At 44.1% G+C, this 18,459-nt stretch overlaps 1 protein-coding gene and 1 long non-coding RNA gene across 11 annotated transcripts in view; one reads left to right on the forward strand and one right to left on the reverse strand.

Annotated features, from left to right (window-relative positions):
- FRMD4A (FERM domain containing 4A) overlaps nucleotides 1-18,459 on the forward strand; it is a 411,715-nt gene that overhangs the window by 360,140 nt on the left and 33,116 nt on the right. For all 10 annotated transcript variants that reach the window (XM_081023499.1, XM_081023500.1, XM_081023502.1 and 7 more), the window contains 2 exons: nucleotides 3,041-3,179; nucleotides 8,468-8,609. In XM_081023499.1, coding sequence (XP_080879625.1) covers nucleotides 3,041-3,179; nucleotides 8,468-8,609 — 281 coding nt within the window. The remainder of the gene's footprint in view (nucleotides 1-3,040; nucleotides 3,180-8,467; nucleotides 8,610-18,459) is intronic.
- On the reverse strand, nucleotides 1,283-3,034 carry LOC308486760. Its single transcript, XR_013991277.1, has 3 exons — nucleotides 2,834-3,034; nucleotides 2,389-2,445; nucleotides 1,283-1,994 (listed from the first exon to the last, which is right to left on the reverse strand). It is a non-coding gene; the product is annotated as an uncharacterized lncRNA (long non-coding RNA).

The raw sequence follows: 18,459 nt of genomic DNA on the forward strand, positions 1-18,459 counted from the left end.
GCTTTATAGGTCACCTTTACATAATGCCACATAATACCTGCACCACATCTGTAAGAACTTGCTCATTTAGTGTGGCAGCAGTGGCACTTTGGAACTCCCTGCCTATTGATATCAGGAGGCGCCTTCACTGTATTCTTTTCAGTGCTTCTTATTTAGACACGGCTACCCAGATGTTTCTTCCGGGTCACGTGGCCAGGATGACGAAGCTGCTCTGGCGAGCCAGCACCAGCACACGGAAACGCCGTTTACCTTCCCGCTATAAAGCGGTACCTATTTATCTACTTGCACTTAGGGGACGCGGGTGGCGCTGTGGGTAAAACCTCAGTGCCTAGGACTTGCCGATCGTATGGTCGGTGGTTCGAATCCCCGCGGCGGGGTGAGCTCCCGTCTTTCAGTCCCAGCTCCTGCCCACCTAGCAGTTCGAAAGCACCTCTAAGTGCAAGTAGATAAATAGGTACCGCTTTATAGCGGGAAGGTAAACGGTGTTTCTGTGTGCTGCGCTGGTGCTGGCTCGCCAGAGCAGCTTCGTCACGCTGGCCACGTGACCCGGAAGTGTCTCCGGACAGCGCTGGCTCCCGGCCTCTTAAGTGAGATGGGCGCACAACCCTAGAGTCGGACACGACTGGCCCGTACGGGCAGGGGTACCTTTACCTTACCCAGATGTTTAGACAGTCTGTATGAGTTTTAATTTGTTTTAGCTTGTTCTGTTGTGGTTTTAACTTTTTGTGTGTTTTAAATTATGGTTGTAATTTTTAATGATATTTTTAATGTTTTATCTTTTTTGTAAACCGCTTTGATTTTTTTCCCTACAATCTTGTGGTAAATACATTTTATGAAATAAATAAATAAAATATTCTATCAATTTATGTACAATGAGATTATCAAAACTCTGCTTTGTGCCTAATGAAGAATTCTCTGTATCTCCTAAATCTGTCTGCTCTTTGATCAGCAGAAATGCAGGAGCCTAGAAAAATGTAAGCTGTGGCATTGGGTTCTAGATTCATATATCAAAGAATATAATTCAGAAGGAAAAAATTCTAGTTCATAGGGCTGCAAAGATAGGTGTGTGCTTAAGTTAGTGCTAGAACTGTCGAGTTGGAAGGGACCACGAGGGTCCTATAGTCCAGCCCCCTGCAATGCAGGAATCTTTTTGCCCAGTGACGCTGGGATTATGAGTCTCATGCTCCACTGACTGAGCTCCTCTCCAGTAATAGGCAACCTCAGGTCACGTAGAGTTCGCAAGCGCAGGGCACAAAGGTGAGAGTCGTTGCCTGTTGCTGGTCTGGACACTAGGAGTGCACTGCCTCTCAACATGGAGGTTCCATTTAGCTAGCAGGCCCATTGGTAGCTCTGCTCTCCATCATGATCCTGTGATAAATCGCAGTGTCCCACAGGCAGAGGCGCGCGATGCCTGTTTGCGTATGTGCCAGCGGAGTGCGGTCTTTGGGCGCAGAGTTTCAAGGAGCAGCCAAGGTCCAGAACTCTTTTGCACATACAGCAACAGTTACATCTTAGGCTAGGGAGGGGGGAATAAGTTATACCACTCTTTTGGCATAAGAAGCGACTGTGTACCTTGGCAGGTGCTAACTGAAATATTATTCAAATTATCTCGCTAGCGTGTCTGGCTCCTGGACCCCTTTTTTCCACACTGTCTGGTTCTTCCATTTTCTGTCTTATCCACCCCTCCTATAACCTCCACATTACCTTTTTAATTTATATATAGATAATTTTTTCCATGTCTCCTGTGTCTTCATGTCTAATTTTCTTGGGAAACTCAAATTCCAGTCCATTTAATGATCCGATTTGGTGCAGGGAATAAAGCTGAAACCATCCCAAATGTAACAGTTGTCACGCTGCGATGAAGAGCCAAGTCTGGGGTGGCAATTTTATTGCTGAATATGGGGGGGGGGGGTCCCCCATCTCTACCATAGTTACTGGCTTAATTTCAACCTCTTTTTGTTAACTGCCTTTTCCTTCATGGTAACTCTCCCCATCTGGAAAACAGAAACAAAATTAGAGATAGTTCCAAACATTTACAGGTTAGAGCCACAATCCTAAACTAATTTATAAGGGTGTCAGTCCTATTGAACACAGTGGAATTTATTTCTGAGTAAAATGCTTAGGATTGCTGTGTTGACATTCAAATAAAATTAAAGTTTAGCTAAGTGGGCAACAAGATAGTCTAAATTCCAACTTTCCCAGAAGCCCACCCCTTTCCCCCTGTGACTCTCCCACTTATTGCAGAGTTTCCATGTAGGCACTATTAATTTCAAGTTTGTTATTTATTAAATTTCTATGCCACCCCTCATCTGAGGACCACAGGGCAGTTTACAATATCAAAACACAAAAATACATAACATAGTAAGAAACAAAAACATATGAGCCGACCTTTTCATAGAGAACTGCTGGAGAAGCTCAGTTGCTGCTTTGGAACTCTGTGTCTGTCTGAAAAGCAGGGCAGAGACATATGAAAACATCGAATCGACATTCTGTATTACAGAAGCAAATAATTTTTATATGGTTATCCCATCAATGCAGAGTCATATGAACCATGTGTGTTGATAACAATACTTAATACACTATTGGCATCTAATGAATGCTAAATAGCAGAAAAATCAGCCCCAGTGGCCATCTCAAATTTGTGAGAGGCAAAGATATCTGGTTCTTTTAAAAGCAGAGCCTCACATTGCTCAAAACATGGTATTGGCAGTTTAAAAAATAACAGAGTGCCTCATGACATAAATGCTGGAGCTCTGGCTTTGGTGCTCAGGCAGGTGGGTAGGAGGTTTAGTTCAGTTTTTGTGCTTGCTCATTGAGGTTCAATGAGACTTACCTCTGTGTAGATGAAGTTAATATTGCAGCCTAAATTACTCTCATCCCTGGTGTGGCTCGTTGTTTCAGTTGCTCGGAGATCCCCTATACCTATCCCCTTAACGGTTTTCTGCAAAAGGATTGAATGCAGAACTTTTGGAGGTGAGTCGAGATGCACTTCTCTTTTCAAGTTGCAAGTGAATTGTTTGTTCTTTTCCTGCTCTCCCAGGGCATCTGTGACTAGAAGGACTTTTGGACACAGTGGCATTGCTGTGCACACGTGGTATGCCTGTCCTGCCTTGATAAAGTCCATCTGGGCTATGGCCATTAGCCAGCACCAATTCTACTTGGACAGAAAGCAGAGCAAAGTAAGATATTTAATTTTTATTACATTCACAAAACAGGTGTTACATAAAGACTACGGTTATACACAAATGAAAGTATATGCGCCAAATACAATCAGAAATCAAAATATATGTAGAAGTCTGGACACAACACCGCAACTCCAGTAGCACAGCAGACCTCTGCGCATGCCCCGGAACTTCCTCTCCAGACCCTGCAGATCAGATTTTTGGGGCAAACGGGGCAAGGAGAGGAAACGGAAAGTCCCACTGTATGATCAAAATCCTGGTTGCACAGCGTTCGGTGCAATACCAATAAAGAAGCAAAAGGTTTCAATAGAAGGCTATATCTTTTTTATAAAATGATGATTCCAGTAATTTACAAACGAGGGCCATCTTTTCTTGATATCTAAAGCAACCTTTTGATAACTAGGTCGGTTTCTCCAATGAATTTAAGAAAAACTTGGTGGGTCAGGCCAACAGCCTTCTAGTCAGCGGCAGAGCATGTCTCCACACCACCCGGGGTGGGTCAGTGTGCACGTGCGCATGCACACGCCAGGGGCAGCGTGAGGGGCGGAGGACAAATGGAAAACACATCCCCCCAGCCCAGCCCCTGCTGCCATGGGAGCGACACCAGCTGGGAGGGGCATGGCTGTTGTATCCTCCTGGCACGAGGCTGGGATTGAAGAGCGCACAGTTGGTGCGTCCCCACACCGTCCCAGTACCTTGCTTGAATTCTAGTTCCAAATAAATATATCAAACTAAATGAATAATTTCTAAGGTTTCAGTAAGGCATTTCTTACAAATACATGTACACTCTGCATTAAGTCTTGCAGCAAATGGCCCTGCAACTTCCCTTCATGCTGAGACATGCATAAGAGACCTCTAAACACTCTGAACTCTTCCACCGCTGCTCATTGTCTGCTTTGCCTATCATGTGGAAATTTACAGGGCACTGGGACTTTCTGAGAGAAGGCCCCAAGGTGCATTAACTTCTTCCCAATACTGAGAACCATTTCTGGTCATGCAAGTCTTTAGAAACAATATGTCCATATTGACTTGCACAGATTCTCCTTAGATCATTTCTTCTTGTGTACTTTCTTCAGCTTTATGATGCATTTTTTTACAATGGGTATTGCTTACATTGTCCTGGGTCCATTTCAAATAACATAAGATAAGTTCTGCAGCCAGTGGTCCTGGTAATGTAGGTAGTGCCTTAAATCGGGGTGTGGAACCTGCAGGCCTGGTGGACAAATGTGGCCCTTGGAGCTATTCCCAGGCCACGCCTGCCATTCTGAAGGGATATCCCTCCATGGACCTCTTTTGCCTCTGAGCCACCCACCACTTGCAGTAGTAGGCTGAAAAATGTTCCCCTCCCCTTGCCTTAAATGCATTATCAAGAAGGGAAAGAGAAGACCATTCCTAATGTTGAAAATCATTTCTGCTCATAGTTTTCTGAAATTAGGATTGGTATTTTAACCTGGTAGGTTATGGGGAGTTCAGCCATTTATGAGCACCGTTATCGGGGAGAAAGATAATACCTGGATGGAATGGTTTTGGGGGGAAGGGGGTCCCCTCTGCCACACCACAACAAAGCTTCCTCCTGCCCCAGTGATTGCATCATATGCTTTAAAATACAGCCCTGTGGTTGTGTTAAGAATAAAATTCATTTATGATTTGGACTGATTTAAAAAAAAAAAATCCACATGCTCAATGAAGTTGCTAGGAAATCTGCACTCATTTCCACAGATGTAACAGTCAAGTGTCATTCACCCTTCCCAGGCCAATCCTGTGGTTGTGTTAGGAGTGGGGCTCCAATGAATAGCTGCTTGTTTGTTTTTTTGTTTGTTTGTTTGTTTGTTTGTGTGGTGCTGCTCCTTCCTGATTCTGGACAAAAATGTTAAGGTCCTGAAACATATTGGAGTAGTTCCTGTTTAGGAACACTGATTTTGCACCCACCAAACAAGGTGGCATATTTTTATCAATGATCAGCGCTGTAATTTAGATAAGGAACTTCTAAAAGCTTCTGACTGATTAGATTGTGCTCCTATGGTGGCCTCTTTATGGATTCTGAAGATTGAATTGTACACACCAGCAGAGCCTTAAATTATTTCTGTTGGTACAAAGAAAGAAAGAAAGAAAAAAGGAGTTCTAGGCTCAGGACTTAAAGCATCATGGGGTCTATTTCATTCATTATGTTTTAGGAGCATAGCTAAGATGTGTTTAGAGTGCAGCTGAAATGTAAATGTATGACTATAACCAATAGATATTTGTATCATATGGGATCACTTGTTAGAAAACCAGGTTTGCCCGCAGATTTCTCTTGAGTGTACATTCAGCAAGAAGCTTACATTTGTATGTACTGGTGGCAACCATTTTAGGTGTGTCCAATTGATGCGCAATCGCCAAGGCACAGGTCCTTTTTGACCTGGAAGAGGGTGGAAGAGGGGCAGGGCATAATGGGGTGGGGCCTGCTTATGCACACTCTGCCGACACAAGGGGCGGTCTGGGCAAGAACCCCTGCATGAAATAGTGGCTGCCTTATCTTTTGAGTCCTTTTTGCGCGACAAACAAGTCAAGTTCAGCAAGTCCTTCCAAACCAGCCCTGGGCCTGTGCAAAGCCGGAGCCAGTCACTGCTCTTTGGCACTTTGGCCCAAATACCTTGGAAGTGGAACCATCAGTCACAAAGCACTGACAGTGCCGCTTGAAGTGTGACTTGGCTTGCAGGCGTCTGGTAATGCAGGCTTTGTAGTAGCCACACTCCTTTGTGGCATCACCTCCCTCATTGTGAAAAGCTTGTTTTGGATCAGTTGTTTCCTTTTCTGAGCCAGGGCTCTCCATCAACAGAACTTGTATTGGGGGAGAGGTTGAGGGAAGAGAAACACAGATGAGAAGTTGAGGGGAAGAAATGGGCAAAAAAGAATGAAATGGTCAAGAAGGAAGCATGAGGAGAGGGAAGCCAAGAGAAATCAATGATGTTGAAAATAACTCCGTTTAAGTCATTTAAAATTGCACCCGTAAATCCCTACAAGACAAACGCATCAATAATAAAGGCTGCATACTTATCTGGGAGTGAGCCCCATTGAACATAGTGGGACTTGTTTCTGATTAAACATGCTTGAGACTGCAATGTAAGTAAACTTAACAATAAATAGTCAAGGCTCCTCCAAAATGCTGTCAGGGAAGCCCTTCGCCAGCTCGCTGCGCTCCAGAAGTTTCCGATACAACTTCCATCAGCTCCACTCAGCATGGAGTTATGGTCCAATACATCTGAAACGCATATGGCTGGTGAAAGCTGCTCTAAAGAGGCACCGAGAGAGCTACAATGCTCTCCTCCTTTTCCCACCCCGTCAGAACTAACTACCTTCTTCCCACAGGTTAAAACAGGCAAAAAAGAAGTGAGGGGGGCAGCTGCCACGACCCCTCTCTCCTCTTCTAAATGGCAACTCCAAGTGGCAAGTCAGAATTATCCACAGAGTTTTGCCCTCGTTTCCACTTCTTTTTCACACTAGAATATGACAAAGAAATGGGACTTCTTTGTTTAAAAATGACTAGCACAACAGAGAGAAAGCTTTACAATATTTAGGCAGGCAGCTTCTGCCCCCTTTGATTCCACTGCAGGCACTGGGAGCCCAGGTGCCGGAATGCTGAGAATGAAGAGGGTTCTCAGGCAGGTGACATGTATCCTGTAAGGAAAGGAAAGTGCAAAAAGAGAAAAGAATCAAAAGCATGGAGGAAAGTATATCCATTCTCCTGCAAGTTAAAGCCATAGGAATGTCAAGAGTGCAGCCAACTCTGTATATTCAGAAGTTTTCTAACATTTCAGGGCTTGATGGTGTTTCTGAATGGCTGTGGTACTAAAATGTCTGGCAATAGATTGTTCAAACTTTTTCTTTCTTCACAATTGCTGACTTCTGAAACTAGTTCTAAGGGCTATACAAGATGCTTAGTAAATGTTACAGTTATAGCACAAGGAAGAGGTGCTGCTTTTTAAAAAAATTGTAGGTTCTTTTGAGGTAGTTTTCGTTGTTGTTACAGATGTGTTTGATTATGAGGAGCAAACGGCAGATGCTATTTTTCTTTATGTCACTTGGGTGGCAGTTTAAGTAAAAGTGAGCATCAGGGAGTTTATTGTACAGATTTAACTGTATTGTTTTGGTGGATAAAAGGAATGTCCAGGAATGGGCTGCATACATATTTGATTATTGTGCTATAGTGGCAAATTTGGTTATTAGACAGATAGAGGTGGCACAGTCCTTGGTTTGCTCCAAACTTTCTTCATCACTGATTCAGATTACAGTGGTACCTCGGTTTAAGAACAGCCCTGTTTGAGAACTATTTGGTTTACGAACTCTGCAAAACTGGAAGTAGTATCCCGGTTTGCAAACTTTACCTCAGTCTAAGAACGGAATCTGAATGGTGGAAGGGCACCAGCGGCAGGAGGCCTCACTAGGGAAAGCGCACCTCAGTTTAAGAACGGTTTTGGTTTAAGAACGGACTTCAGGAATGGATTAAGTTCGTAAACCGAGGTACCACTGTACAAAGATGAACTCAGTGTATTGCTACCCTGTGACTAAGTCATAAGTTGTCTTTGAGGAATACCTTGCTCACAGTTGCCCATAAAGGCTGGGGCTTTGTAGGACCCCATGGATGTGAGAACTCATGACGAATGGAGCCTCACTCTGGAGTCTGCTGCTTAGAAATTGCTTTGCAGTCTGTTGATCTGTGACAAGTACAGTACAACATTATCGTCGAACTGATGCTACTTAGTCCAGGATATAATCTTAAATAGAACATCATTAATACTGAAATCTCTTTAATTTTTAGTCACTTTTTAAAATCTTAAATTTAGTAACTTAACTTTAAATTTTAAAGTAAGCCCATCATATGAGATATCATAGTAAAGCTCATGAAGTTCTGAAAAGATCAACATTTTTAGTTTTGAAATATCTCAATTCTGGGCTGAATCTTTAAGGTTTTTGTGTAGTCTGGCAAGGCCAAAATTGTCTTTGTTTTAGAATTCAATCCCTCATAACTTAACAATGGGATGAGATAAAAAAAAAAATAGATTTAAACTTAGTTTTGATCATTCAACAAGTGTACAAAATATTAAGAATATTGGATGATATGAGCTAAAAAAAAATTGGATCACTTGATATGGAATGACCTTCTACTTGTACTCTTGCTTTTTTTGAAAGGTTGTCATAAGTGGGTAGTTCACTTATTGGTGATTCTGGTAACAGGTGGAAATTCTTAACTGGGGGTTTTTGTCTGATGGTTGCTGTACCACAGATTTCTGCTTTCTTTCCTCCAGTCCAAAATTCATGCAGCAAGAAGTCTGAGTGAGATTGCCATTGACCTGACTGAAACTGGAACTCTGAAGACCTCCAAACTAGCCAATATGGGAAGCAAAGGAAAGATCATCAGCGGCAGCAGTGGGAGCCTTTTATCATCAGGTATGTCCCTTGGTGTTGCAGAGTTGGTCCCTCAGTTAAAGGGAAGTGCAGATGACAAGTAGTTTCTGGGCATTTGAGTCAAGTGTTTCGGACTGGAGTCATTGTTCATGTTGTGTAAAATGTTGAACTGCTTGCCCCATTTGGGAAGTCTAGATCAGGGTTGTCCTCTCCCAAAGAAGCTAAACAACTCTGGGAAATCCACCCACCCACCCCACGCATGCTCTTCCTCTCAACGACAATTGGTAGATCACTGCCAGTTTTTTTATACTGGGAGTAGATCACAGTCTCTTGGGAGTTGGACATGCCTGGTATAGATTGTAGTTGTGAGACAGCAACAGGACCAGGAGCAGCTTCCAAGCAATGTCTGCCTCTCCCAAGAGTGGGGCCATCTGCCAGAGCTGCCTCATTTTGTAGCGCTTGTTATGGGAGAATGCCTGCCAAAAGTGATGGCTCAGAGATCTTGTTTGCTTTTCAGCTACTGACACCAACCCTTAGTGTATATGACTTCTCAAAGCAACAGAAACCTCTACTCATATGGAACTTCCCCTTTTCTCTGCATGCCTGCTTCTATAAGCCTTGGATTTTCATTGCATATGGAGATATTTCATTTTTTCTTTTTAAAAAATCACACTTACTTTTAAAGAACTGGGGCAAGGCCTGTTGCCCCCCCCCCTTCAAGAAAAAGTACATCCCACCAAGAGTAAGAAAAAACATCATGATGGTGAACAGCATAAAGCCAACCATAAAACTAAATTTATAAACAAATCCTAGAACCATTAAAACATCAGTAATAACAATAGAAAAAACATAGTTCACTTTCTTTTTGGACATCCATGCCTCTGATCTGTGCTCAGAGGCAGGCATGTTCTTGCCCAGCTGATGCACAAGTGCTTTTAGAAGCACATTTACAGGCACATTGTGGTGCTCACATGTGAACTGACAGGTTTTTTGCAAATGGAATCATGTGCCTCCATTGGAGATGGATCAGGACCATCATTTTCCTTCATAGTGGTCCTGGGCTTATTAAATGCCTGTCTGAATAGAAAATCTTAGAATATCATTGATGCTGGCTGTAGAGTGATCCACACTGGCCTTAAAACGGGCGCTGTCAGCCTGGAAGGCAGCATCGCCTCACTCAAGAGCGGAAATACCAAATTGCCAAATACAGAAAGCCCACCTTGATTCCCCTCCATAACATGCCGTAGTGGAAATGCATGTCAGTGGGCTCATCACACATTTCTCTTCCTCTGTCCACATAATTGGCTGCTGTGAGAGGTTGTGTGACACGATGTGATAATGTCATGACATGTGTTTCTTACTACAAATTGTTGGGGGAGGAAGAAGACTAGGGCTTCCCATTTTTGTGTGAAAACTTGTGGTGTTCTTCACATTCTGTTCATTCCTCAGCCTCTCACAAGTTGCCTTCATGAGCATGTTTCACATCTGGCTGCCAGCCTGGCTCCAAGCACCCTTTTGGCAAATCCAAGGCTTCATACATTGCATTTTAGCCTTGGTTCATGTTATACAGAACTTGCTTTGATAATTTGTTAAAACAAAATTTTGAAAATAAAGTTTTTGAGCAAAATGAAATACGATCTGGAAATGATGATCCTGTGACACACACAGCTTTCCTGCGGGAAAGATTCTGCAAACAAATTAGCAATGCCCCAGCCAGACAAATTCTGAGTGATTTTTGTCTGAACATAAGAGTTAAGTGGCAATAGATATCTGTATCCCAGTTTTACTATATTTTGTACAGAAAATCGATACTAGAATCGGTCCACAACCAGCTGTCAGAACGTAAGAGGCTCTAAGTCTCCACTCGCCACTTTTTATCAAGGGAAGCCTTCCTGCTTTATTGAGAAGCCTAATGTGGAACACATGAGACAAAGGCTGGGCAGCAACCAGAGCCAAGAGTAGAAGGTCTGTTTCTAATTCTGTGTCTGCCTGACTTAGCTTCATATTTTGTCCTGTCCACAAAATAGCAGTGGTTGTATTTCTGAAGGAAATTCTGTAGGGCACAATTCTTTGATATTCTCAAATGATATACGGTTCTGCAAGCGCAAAGTATTAGAATATTACAGGGGGTCTCGTATACGTGCCTCCCTACACACACACACACAGAGAGAGAGAGAGAGAGAGAGAAGTGTGGAAGATGTTTTACGGTCTTGTGAAAGATCTAGAGTAATAGAAATATGCTGCTCACGACTCCTGTTCTGCTTGTGATTATAGAGGGAAATGTGCCCACTGGGAGTACACCAGCTCACCAATGGAATTTGTATTAACCATCAAAGATCAGCAAATCCTTAGAATTTAATCCTTGCATAGTTTCAAAATACACACTGGTCCTACCTTGGAAAAGTTCGGCAAAGAAGGGTTCCCACAAACAACCCTGCATTTTTTAAAGACTCATTTGCTGGAATAGCAGTGGCTGCAGAGCTTCTGATTTAGTCTCGGGGGGGGGGGTATTTGTTAAGCTCCCCCTCCCCCACCCTGGACTCTTTAAATTAGATAAGTGAAGCCCAGGAAATACTCAGTGTGTCCATCTGGAATTCCTGTGCTTGTGGGCAGCATTCCTGCATTTATAAAAGTTACATACCAGTTGCAGTGTTCCTTTTTTACGTGATTGCATTAACTTTGTGTCCTTGGGCAGAACTTGGCATGATGGTGGCTGAGTGTCTTCAAACCTGCATTGCTCCCCAACCCCTAATGCAACTGGGTGGGGAGCTTTAAAATGGTACAGCAGGAAGCTGGCGAGAGACAATGAACCTTTCCTCTTTTTGCTACCTTCTTCCCTGTAACTCCTCTCCTAAAGTCATCATCTCCTAGCAGGGTTTATTTCCAGGTAGGGCAGGAGTAGGAGATCGTGGCACAGTACCAAGTTTGTCCTATGAGATGGCTTTCCCCAAACTATGCCCACCTTGCCCACACCTGACGGCATATGTGGGGCAGGTAGAGATGTGGCTGGATCAGCTTGCCACCTGAGTTTTCTGACTGTGCACCTGATCCCTGCCAAAAGCAGAGCTGAACTCACTGCCCATAAGCTGATGACTGGTGAGTTCAGAAGCCAGCAGGATCCCTGGGGGAACTGCTGGATCAGTGGCATGACTCAGTTTCCCGTGGTGGACTGCGCAAGAGACTTGGGTGGGTGTATGGGACTGACAGGTAGGTTATCCTGGCCACCTGCCAAAATGAGCCCGTGGGGCTGGGGGCAGAATCAGATAATGATCTGGTCAAAAACCTTCCTTATTCCTCAGCTATCTGGGGAGAGTGTTTGCAGAGGGGAAAGCAGTGGGTGGTAGAAAGTTCAGCGCTTGCCCACAGACAGCCACTTTTGTGTTTGAAATCACCCAACCCTTTAGGCCACAATTGGTGCATTGAAAATGAAGGCCTGTTGCTATCATGACTCATTCTGCCCTGACATTGGCTAATTTCAGAGCTTAAAGTGCTGACTTTGTCATCTGACCCTGGCTATCGGTTTGTGGGGTCATGGGTAGACTTGCTGGGTATTTTTTGGGCTGTTGTGCTCCCCAGAATTTAATGGCTTGATCAACAGAACGAAGGTGCCAAAAGTGAATTGTTGGTCTGTCTGCATTGAGCATGTACACTAGTGAAATGTAAGAGCCAAATTGCCTTCTGAACGAAGACCCACGTTTAAAGAGAAATGCCTGGAACTGCAACTGCAGCTGGCATTTGTATTGTGAAATTCATGGAATGGTTGATTTTGTGATGTGTTGTTCTCCCTCTTATAGGCCACTTTGAGATTAGTTTTTCCTGTGGAAAGGTGGCATACAAAGAAAGTGAGGGTGATGATGTACATCTCCAGCTGTGTGTCCCACCATGAAATACAACAGTGGAAATCTGATCCATTTGAATAATGCCACTTTCAAGTTTAAACACAGTAAAATAAACTCATATGCTCCATTCAAAAATTGTGGCACTGTGTTGCGCACTTCCATTTAAACTTGGGCGCTTTTGTGCATGGTTTTAAAAGATAATTAATTTCTGAACTGGCTCTAACTGTGGCTGGCTTTGCACATTGCAGCATACGGGGAAGAAGTGCCAGGTGACCAGTGCTTCCTCCAAGCACGGTTTCTTCTGTATCATGGTGGAGAGAGGTGGTTGTTCTCTCCTCTGCAAATGATGGTGGTGCTTCAGATGCAAGCCCCTCCCCCTCCCCTCGCCATGCAGCAGAAGCACAGCGAGAGAAAACTCTAGGAATGTGGAGCCTGTCATTTCTCACCCCATGATGGTGGGAAGGAGGAAGAGGATTCACTTCATCAGTTTTTGAGTTTACCTGCTTGAACAGAGTAACATCTTCCGCTGCATTTTGTTCAGTTCATTCAGCTGTGTGAGTGTGGCCGGGTAGACACATTCCTTGTATTTGCCAGAATGAGAAGAGTGTTTTATTGGTGAAGCTGGCAGTCCTTCTTACTGACCTAGATTTTACTGATGACAACATCCCAGATCAGCAAAATGCTGGGAAGAACAAAATGCTTAGTAATTAACACTACCGAAGAAAGTTTATTTCCTTTAGTACTTAAGGAACACTAGGAAAAAAATACCCTATGATTTGAAAGCCACTATTGGGGGGAAACTCTTACGCTTGAGAAGTGAATTGGGCCAAAATTCTTCACAGGAGCATACCAGCAAGGAGCCCTTTTGTCTGGAAAAAATACATGTGTTCACTAGCGGAGGAAGAGGGGGGCGGGGGAGCGCACCACCCCCGGCAGCGCAATCCCAGTGGGGTTCCATCGCGGCTCCCCCACACAGGGCGCCCCACCCCCACAGGCGGCGCATCATGCTCCCAGAACGCGCTCCAGCCCCACCCCCGCCTGCTCTCCGCCACTGCATGTGTGCTGCCTATCTGCCCACTCACCTGGGTGCTGTCCTTACAGAAGCCCCCTTTTGGGGAGGAGGCATAGCTGGCTGTCCTGGTATTACTTGCAAATACAATTGCTACTCACTGGCTATGCTCTTTGGGGTGCCATTTTTCAAAAATCTCCCATAAAGAAAACTATTCTATGCTACGTTCCATAGTGAAGTGCAATAAATATGGAAAGTCTGAAGTTACATGTCTTGCAGTTTTCTTTTTTATTCTTTGTTTTTACTCATGTACACACATGCACAACTCTTTAGAGAGTTAATGCAGGTTGAGGGTGTGATCCCTGTGTTAACATGCATATGCCTCCTCCAGGAAGGACCTGATTACCCCCAAGTGCACATGCATGTTCTATAGCAGTCTGTGAAGAACTCTGTTGCTTAAGGTGTGTACATATAATGTTCAGCTTTATGAGGAGAAGACCTGATATAATGCTTTTTATCTCTCGCTGTATCTGACAGTTTGCTCTCATAGTCTACTAGTTCTTCTCTCCCTTGGATGGTCTGTGTAGGCCAAGTCCAGTGTTATTTGTTTACTTTTTAAATATACAACCCATAGTAACCTTACTCAGGAGAAAGGGGAAGGGCTGGGGTGATAAATGACCAAAATAATAATAAAAGCCTTCATGTCTTCAGGAGGCATAAATACAAACCTACAAAAAAGGATGAACTTTGAGCTTTGTAAGAGTACAAAAATTGGAATTAAGTAACTTAGCATTTGGGGGGTGTTGTTGTTGTTCCAAAAGGAGAATAAAATAAAGCCAAAACATGAAATAGGAAAGTTGGGGTATGAAAGGGACTGTCATAATGTTTTCCCATTCTTTTTCTCTCCGGGTAGGTCACCATTTCTATATTTATATCTTGCAAATTTGCAAGAGCTTCTCAGTCATTGTTCATTCTCTCTAGATACACAGATTGTATCAATTCATGACTACAATAAGACATTGTTACTGAGACAGTATTAATTCTCTCCAAAACAATGCAGGCTCTTGGCTGGGGTATTTCTGTGCTCGTGTTTCCAATAAGAAATGGAGTGGGAGCCCATGCTCTTCACAGTTCAACTTCTCCTACCTCTCTTAGCTTTGTTGTTGCCAATTTTTTGCATTAAGTTTAGCCTTAAAAGGTAAAGGTACCCCTGACCGTTAGGTCCAGTCGCGGACGACTCTGGGGTTGTGGCGCTCATCTCTCTTTATTGGCCGAGGGAGCCGGCGTGCAGCTTCCGGGTCGTGTGGCCAGCAGGACTAAGCTGCATCTTGCAAAACCAGAGCAGCGCACGGATAAGTCGTTTACCTTCCCGCCGGAGCCGTACCTATTTATCTACTTGCCCTTTGTGCTTTCGAACTGCTAGGTTGTCAGGAGCAGGGACCGAGCAACAGGAGCTCACTCGGTTGCGGGGATTCGAACCACCGACCTTCTGATTGGCAAGCCCAAGAGGCTCAGTGGTTTAGGCCACAGCGCCACCCATGTTTAAGTAAGTTTAGCCTTACTTAAGCATTAATCCATTCTCAGAAGCCAGGCTTTCCAAGCTGAGCACTAAGAGAAGAACCACTGATAATTTCCTATAACTCTATAATTGAAATCTTGAGTTACTTCTCAGTCATGAACGCCCTGTGGAACGCCCTCCCTTCAGATGTCAAGGAAATAAACGACCACCTGTCTTTTAGAAGACACCTGAAGTTTACGGAGGTTTTAAAGGATTGATGTTTTTATTATGTTTTTAGATAATGTTGTAAGCTTCCCAGAGTGTCTGGGTAAACCCAGCCAGATGGGTGCGGTATAAATCATAAAATTATTATTATTATTATTACTCGCTCCGTTGCCTTTTTTCAGAGGAACATGCTCCTGGTTTCTTCTTTTGATTTTTGCAGGTCAGCTACAAGATGTCAATTTCCTCCACCTTCTTAAGCAACAGGGATCTTGGACAATTCCTCCTCAAACTCACCTGCCTTATCTTTACCAAACAATAGCTTATTCCCTTAAATTTCATTCTCTGCATTAGGCTCAAAGAGGGCTGTACTACATGCTAGTTCACCAGCCCCACTGCTCCAGGGGTCCTGCTGCCTGCCAGCTCCAGCTGCCAGCAAGGAAGGACTTGGCTCAGGCCCCATCAGCACCAAACATGGAAAGCTTCCCCCACAGACTGCTGGGAAGTGTAGTTTGCTAAGGGTGCTGAGAAGTGTTAAGATACAGAGCTACGATTCCCAGAGATGCTTCCCAGGAAACATTGGGAACAACTCTTTGTAGCTGTTAAAGAGCCTCATGATGGAAGCAGTGCCTTCTCTGCAGTATTTCTGTAAGTGTGCCAGCTTCCATTCTGATATGTTTTAAGCCTTCAGATGGGCCTTTCCTCCTCAGCAATAACTAGTGGGCGGTCTTTTCCCGTCACCACATCTTAGACATGCACTTCCTGTTGCTCTCCTCTGGAAGCATTTCAGTTGATGAATAGCAAACTTGTCCCGTCACCAAGGCGGCAGACAAGCAAAAAGAAGCTAATGAAGAACATTCACCTCACAGGATATTTCTATGCGTATCCTGTGCTGAGTAATTCCAGATGGGGGAGAAGCCGTTATCTTGGCTGTTTGCTGTGGAGGATATCCTATTTGTTCCTCACTGCTGAGAGATAGTGGCTGCTTGTGGTCACTTTCTGTTGTTTGCTGACATCCTGAGGCAGTGAATCATGCCTAGCTTCTGGCAGGAGGGGACACACTATGCACCTTCCCTCCCCATCTGGGCTCCTCAGAGAATGTTCCGGATGGCCAGCTTTTGGCTGAGAGGCTGACCCTGGCAGCCAGGCCGATGAACGCAGCATGAATAACAGCTGTATTAGGATATTCATTGTTTATGGCATTAGGCGTGTGGGTTATAAGCAAGAAGAATAAGTGCATCAAAGGGATTGCACATCTGGACCCAGTGATGTCATCTGGCGGCTGCTGCTGCTGGGGGGGTTTCCCCCTCCTCACTGCCCCCTGCTTGGGCATTCGTTCAGTCTGCTAGTTTCCTCTAACAGTATTCCTCAGAGGAATACTTGTTTCACCTGCTGACTAAGCCTGTTCTCCTCCTTCCTCCATGCGTTTCCTTCCTCTCAGGATTGCTTCACGCAGACTTGTATTGGAAAAGAACTGCAGGCATCCCAATGTGCTAATAGCAGTATGGCTCTTATTCTGGCAAGCTTCTTTTATGTAGCTGTTTTTTCCTGGCTTCTGTCCTGTCTCTCATCCATATAAGATAATATTATTTTCTTTGCACAGCACTGGAATGGTTTATTCCACTATATTGTTATAGATCAGTGGTTCCCAATTAGTTAATTACTGAGGACCCCCTATTTTTCAAAAGCCAAGCCATTAACCCCCTACTTTTGAAAATTGTGATAGCTGTATGGTAGTAACTGTATGATAGCTGTATGGTAGTATGGTGCAAAGCATTTTTTTGAACAAAATGTGGGGTAGCCCCTAATAAGCTAAATATTTTAGGTATACTAAAAAAGCAGACTAGGGCCGAGTGATATCTGGTTTTGAACATCATGATATATCAGCAGCTAAACATTGTGATATTCCGATATATCACGATGTTTGAAATTGGAGATCAGGAGTGGGGATGAGGGCAGTGTTAGAAACTGAGATATGACAGCTAAATGGCACCTTAAGCCTGGGTTATGGATGCCACAATGGAGTGTCTAGGCGTGCTTTTTATAACAAGAATACAAAACTGAAAATGAACTGCTGCTAAAATCTTATGTGCATTTTTCACCTGGTCTAGTCTTCATCTGAAGACTGCAAGAAACAAAGCCATACTTCCCCTGCCCACCCCCCTAATAATCTTAAGAGGGTCTCGTTTCCAGTCTTCAGAGAGTGGCTGGAAGTGGGGAAGCAGAAAAACGTCCTCCTTTCCTTCACTCTGCAGTTTTAATCTGAAATCTTAGGCACAGTACTGCGCCCAGAGCTCAGAAACCACTCTCTTTAATGAAATTCCCTGTCACAAAATGTGCCTAGAATAATGGGAGTTTCAAATTCTGGATGAGGGAAGGAGCAGTCACAAAGATTGGGTGGGTGGGGGGAGGAGAGGAAGCAGAGTCACCTTCACCCCACGGATTGAGTGGGAGGGGATGAAAACCGGGGGGGGGGGGTGTTGCATCAAACCGTTGTCAGGGGGGCAGCCAGCAAAGATGTACGTCAGGGTACCTTGAAGTAAGGGCGATCAGCTGGCCTGTTCTCCCACAGCGTGAGGGAAGGCAGCTCAGATCAACAGCGTTATCAGCTGAGATCATTGTGCGATGTCAGCAGTGCCTTGAAATCGACTGTCCTGCTCTCCCTTGCGCAAGGAGCAATATATTGCTGCGTGTTGCCAGGTCAAAATCATTCTCATGGTGTGATTTCAAAACCAATTTTGGCCAATATATTGAAGAATTGCACAGCGCTAAAACAGACAGTAAAACTTGTGATATTACCATGCAAAAAGGACAAAAAAATAGAGGAGGCAAGGAATGGGGCTACGGACCCCCTGTGTGCGTTCTGTGGACCTCTAATTGGGAACCACTGATCTAGATAGTGATGGAAGTGGTTGTTGTTTTGGTGCCTTTTGATATGATCAGCAGCATCAGGCAGTAAAACATTTCTTGGATTTTATCCTTCAGATTTCACATTTAACTATTCTAATTTAAAAACGGCAGACTGGCATAAGCGAGAGGAGTTACAAGATGGAATGCTTTCATACAAATATACTCCCAGGGGCCAGAAAACAGGTGTATCAAGAAGCAAGGTTCAACCTGACATTGCTCTGCGGTGCTAGTTTTCTATATGCGGGGAGTATGGTTTTTAAATAAGGGAATAAGCAAACATGCAATCTCTCACCTGCAACCTGAAGTGTAAAACCTTGCTCTGTACCTCAGTATCAAGCTGGAACATACTTTTGGACTGGAGATTTGATGCGATAGTGGTACTCGCGTACTCGTGCAAAAAGTTCCACTAACCAG

Source organism: Podarcis pityusensis (genome assembly GCF_964106645.2).
Source record: "Podarcis pityusensis genome assembly, chromosome: 10".
Classification (NCBI taxonomy): domain Eukaryota; kingdom Metazoa; phylum Chordata; class Lepidosauria; order Squamata; family Lacertidae; genus Podarcis; species Podarcis pityusensis.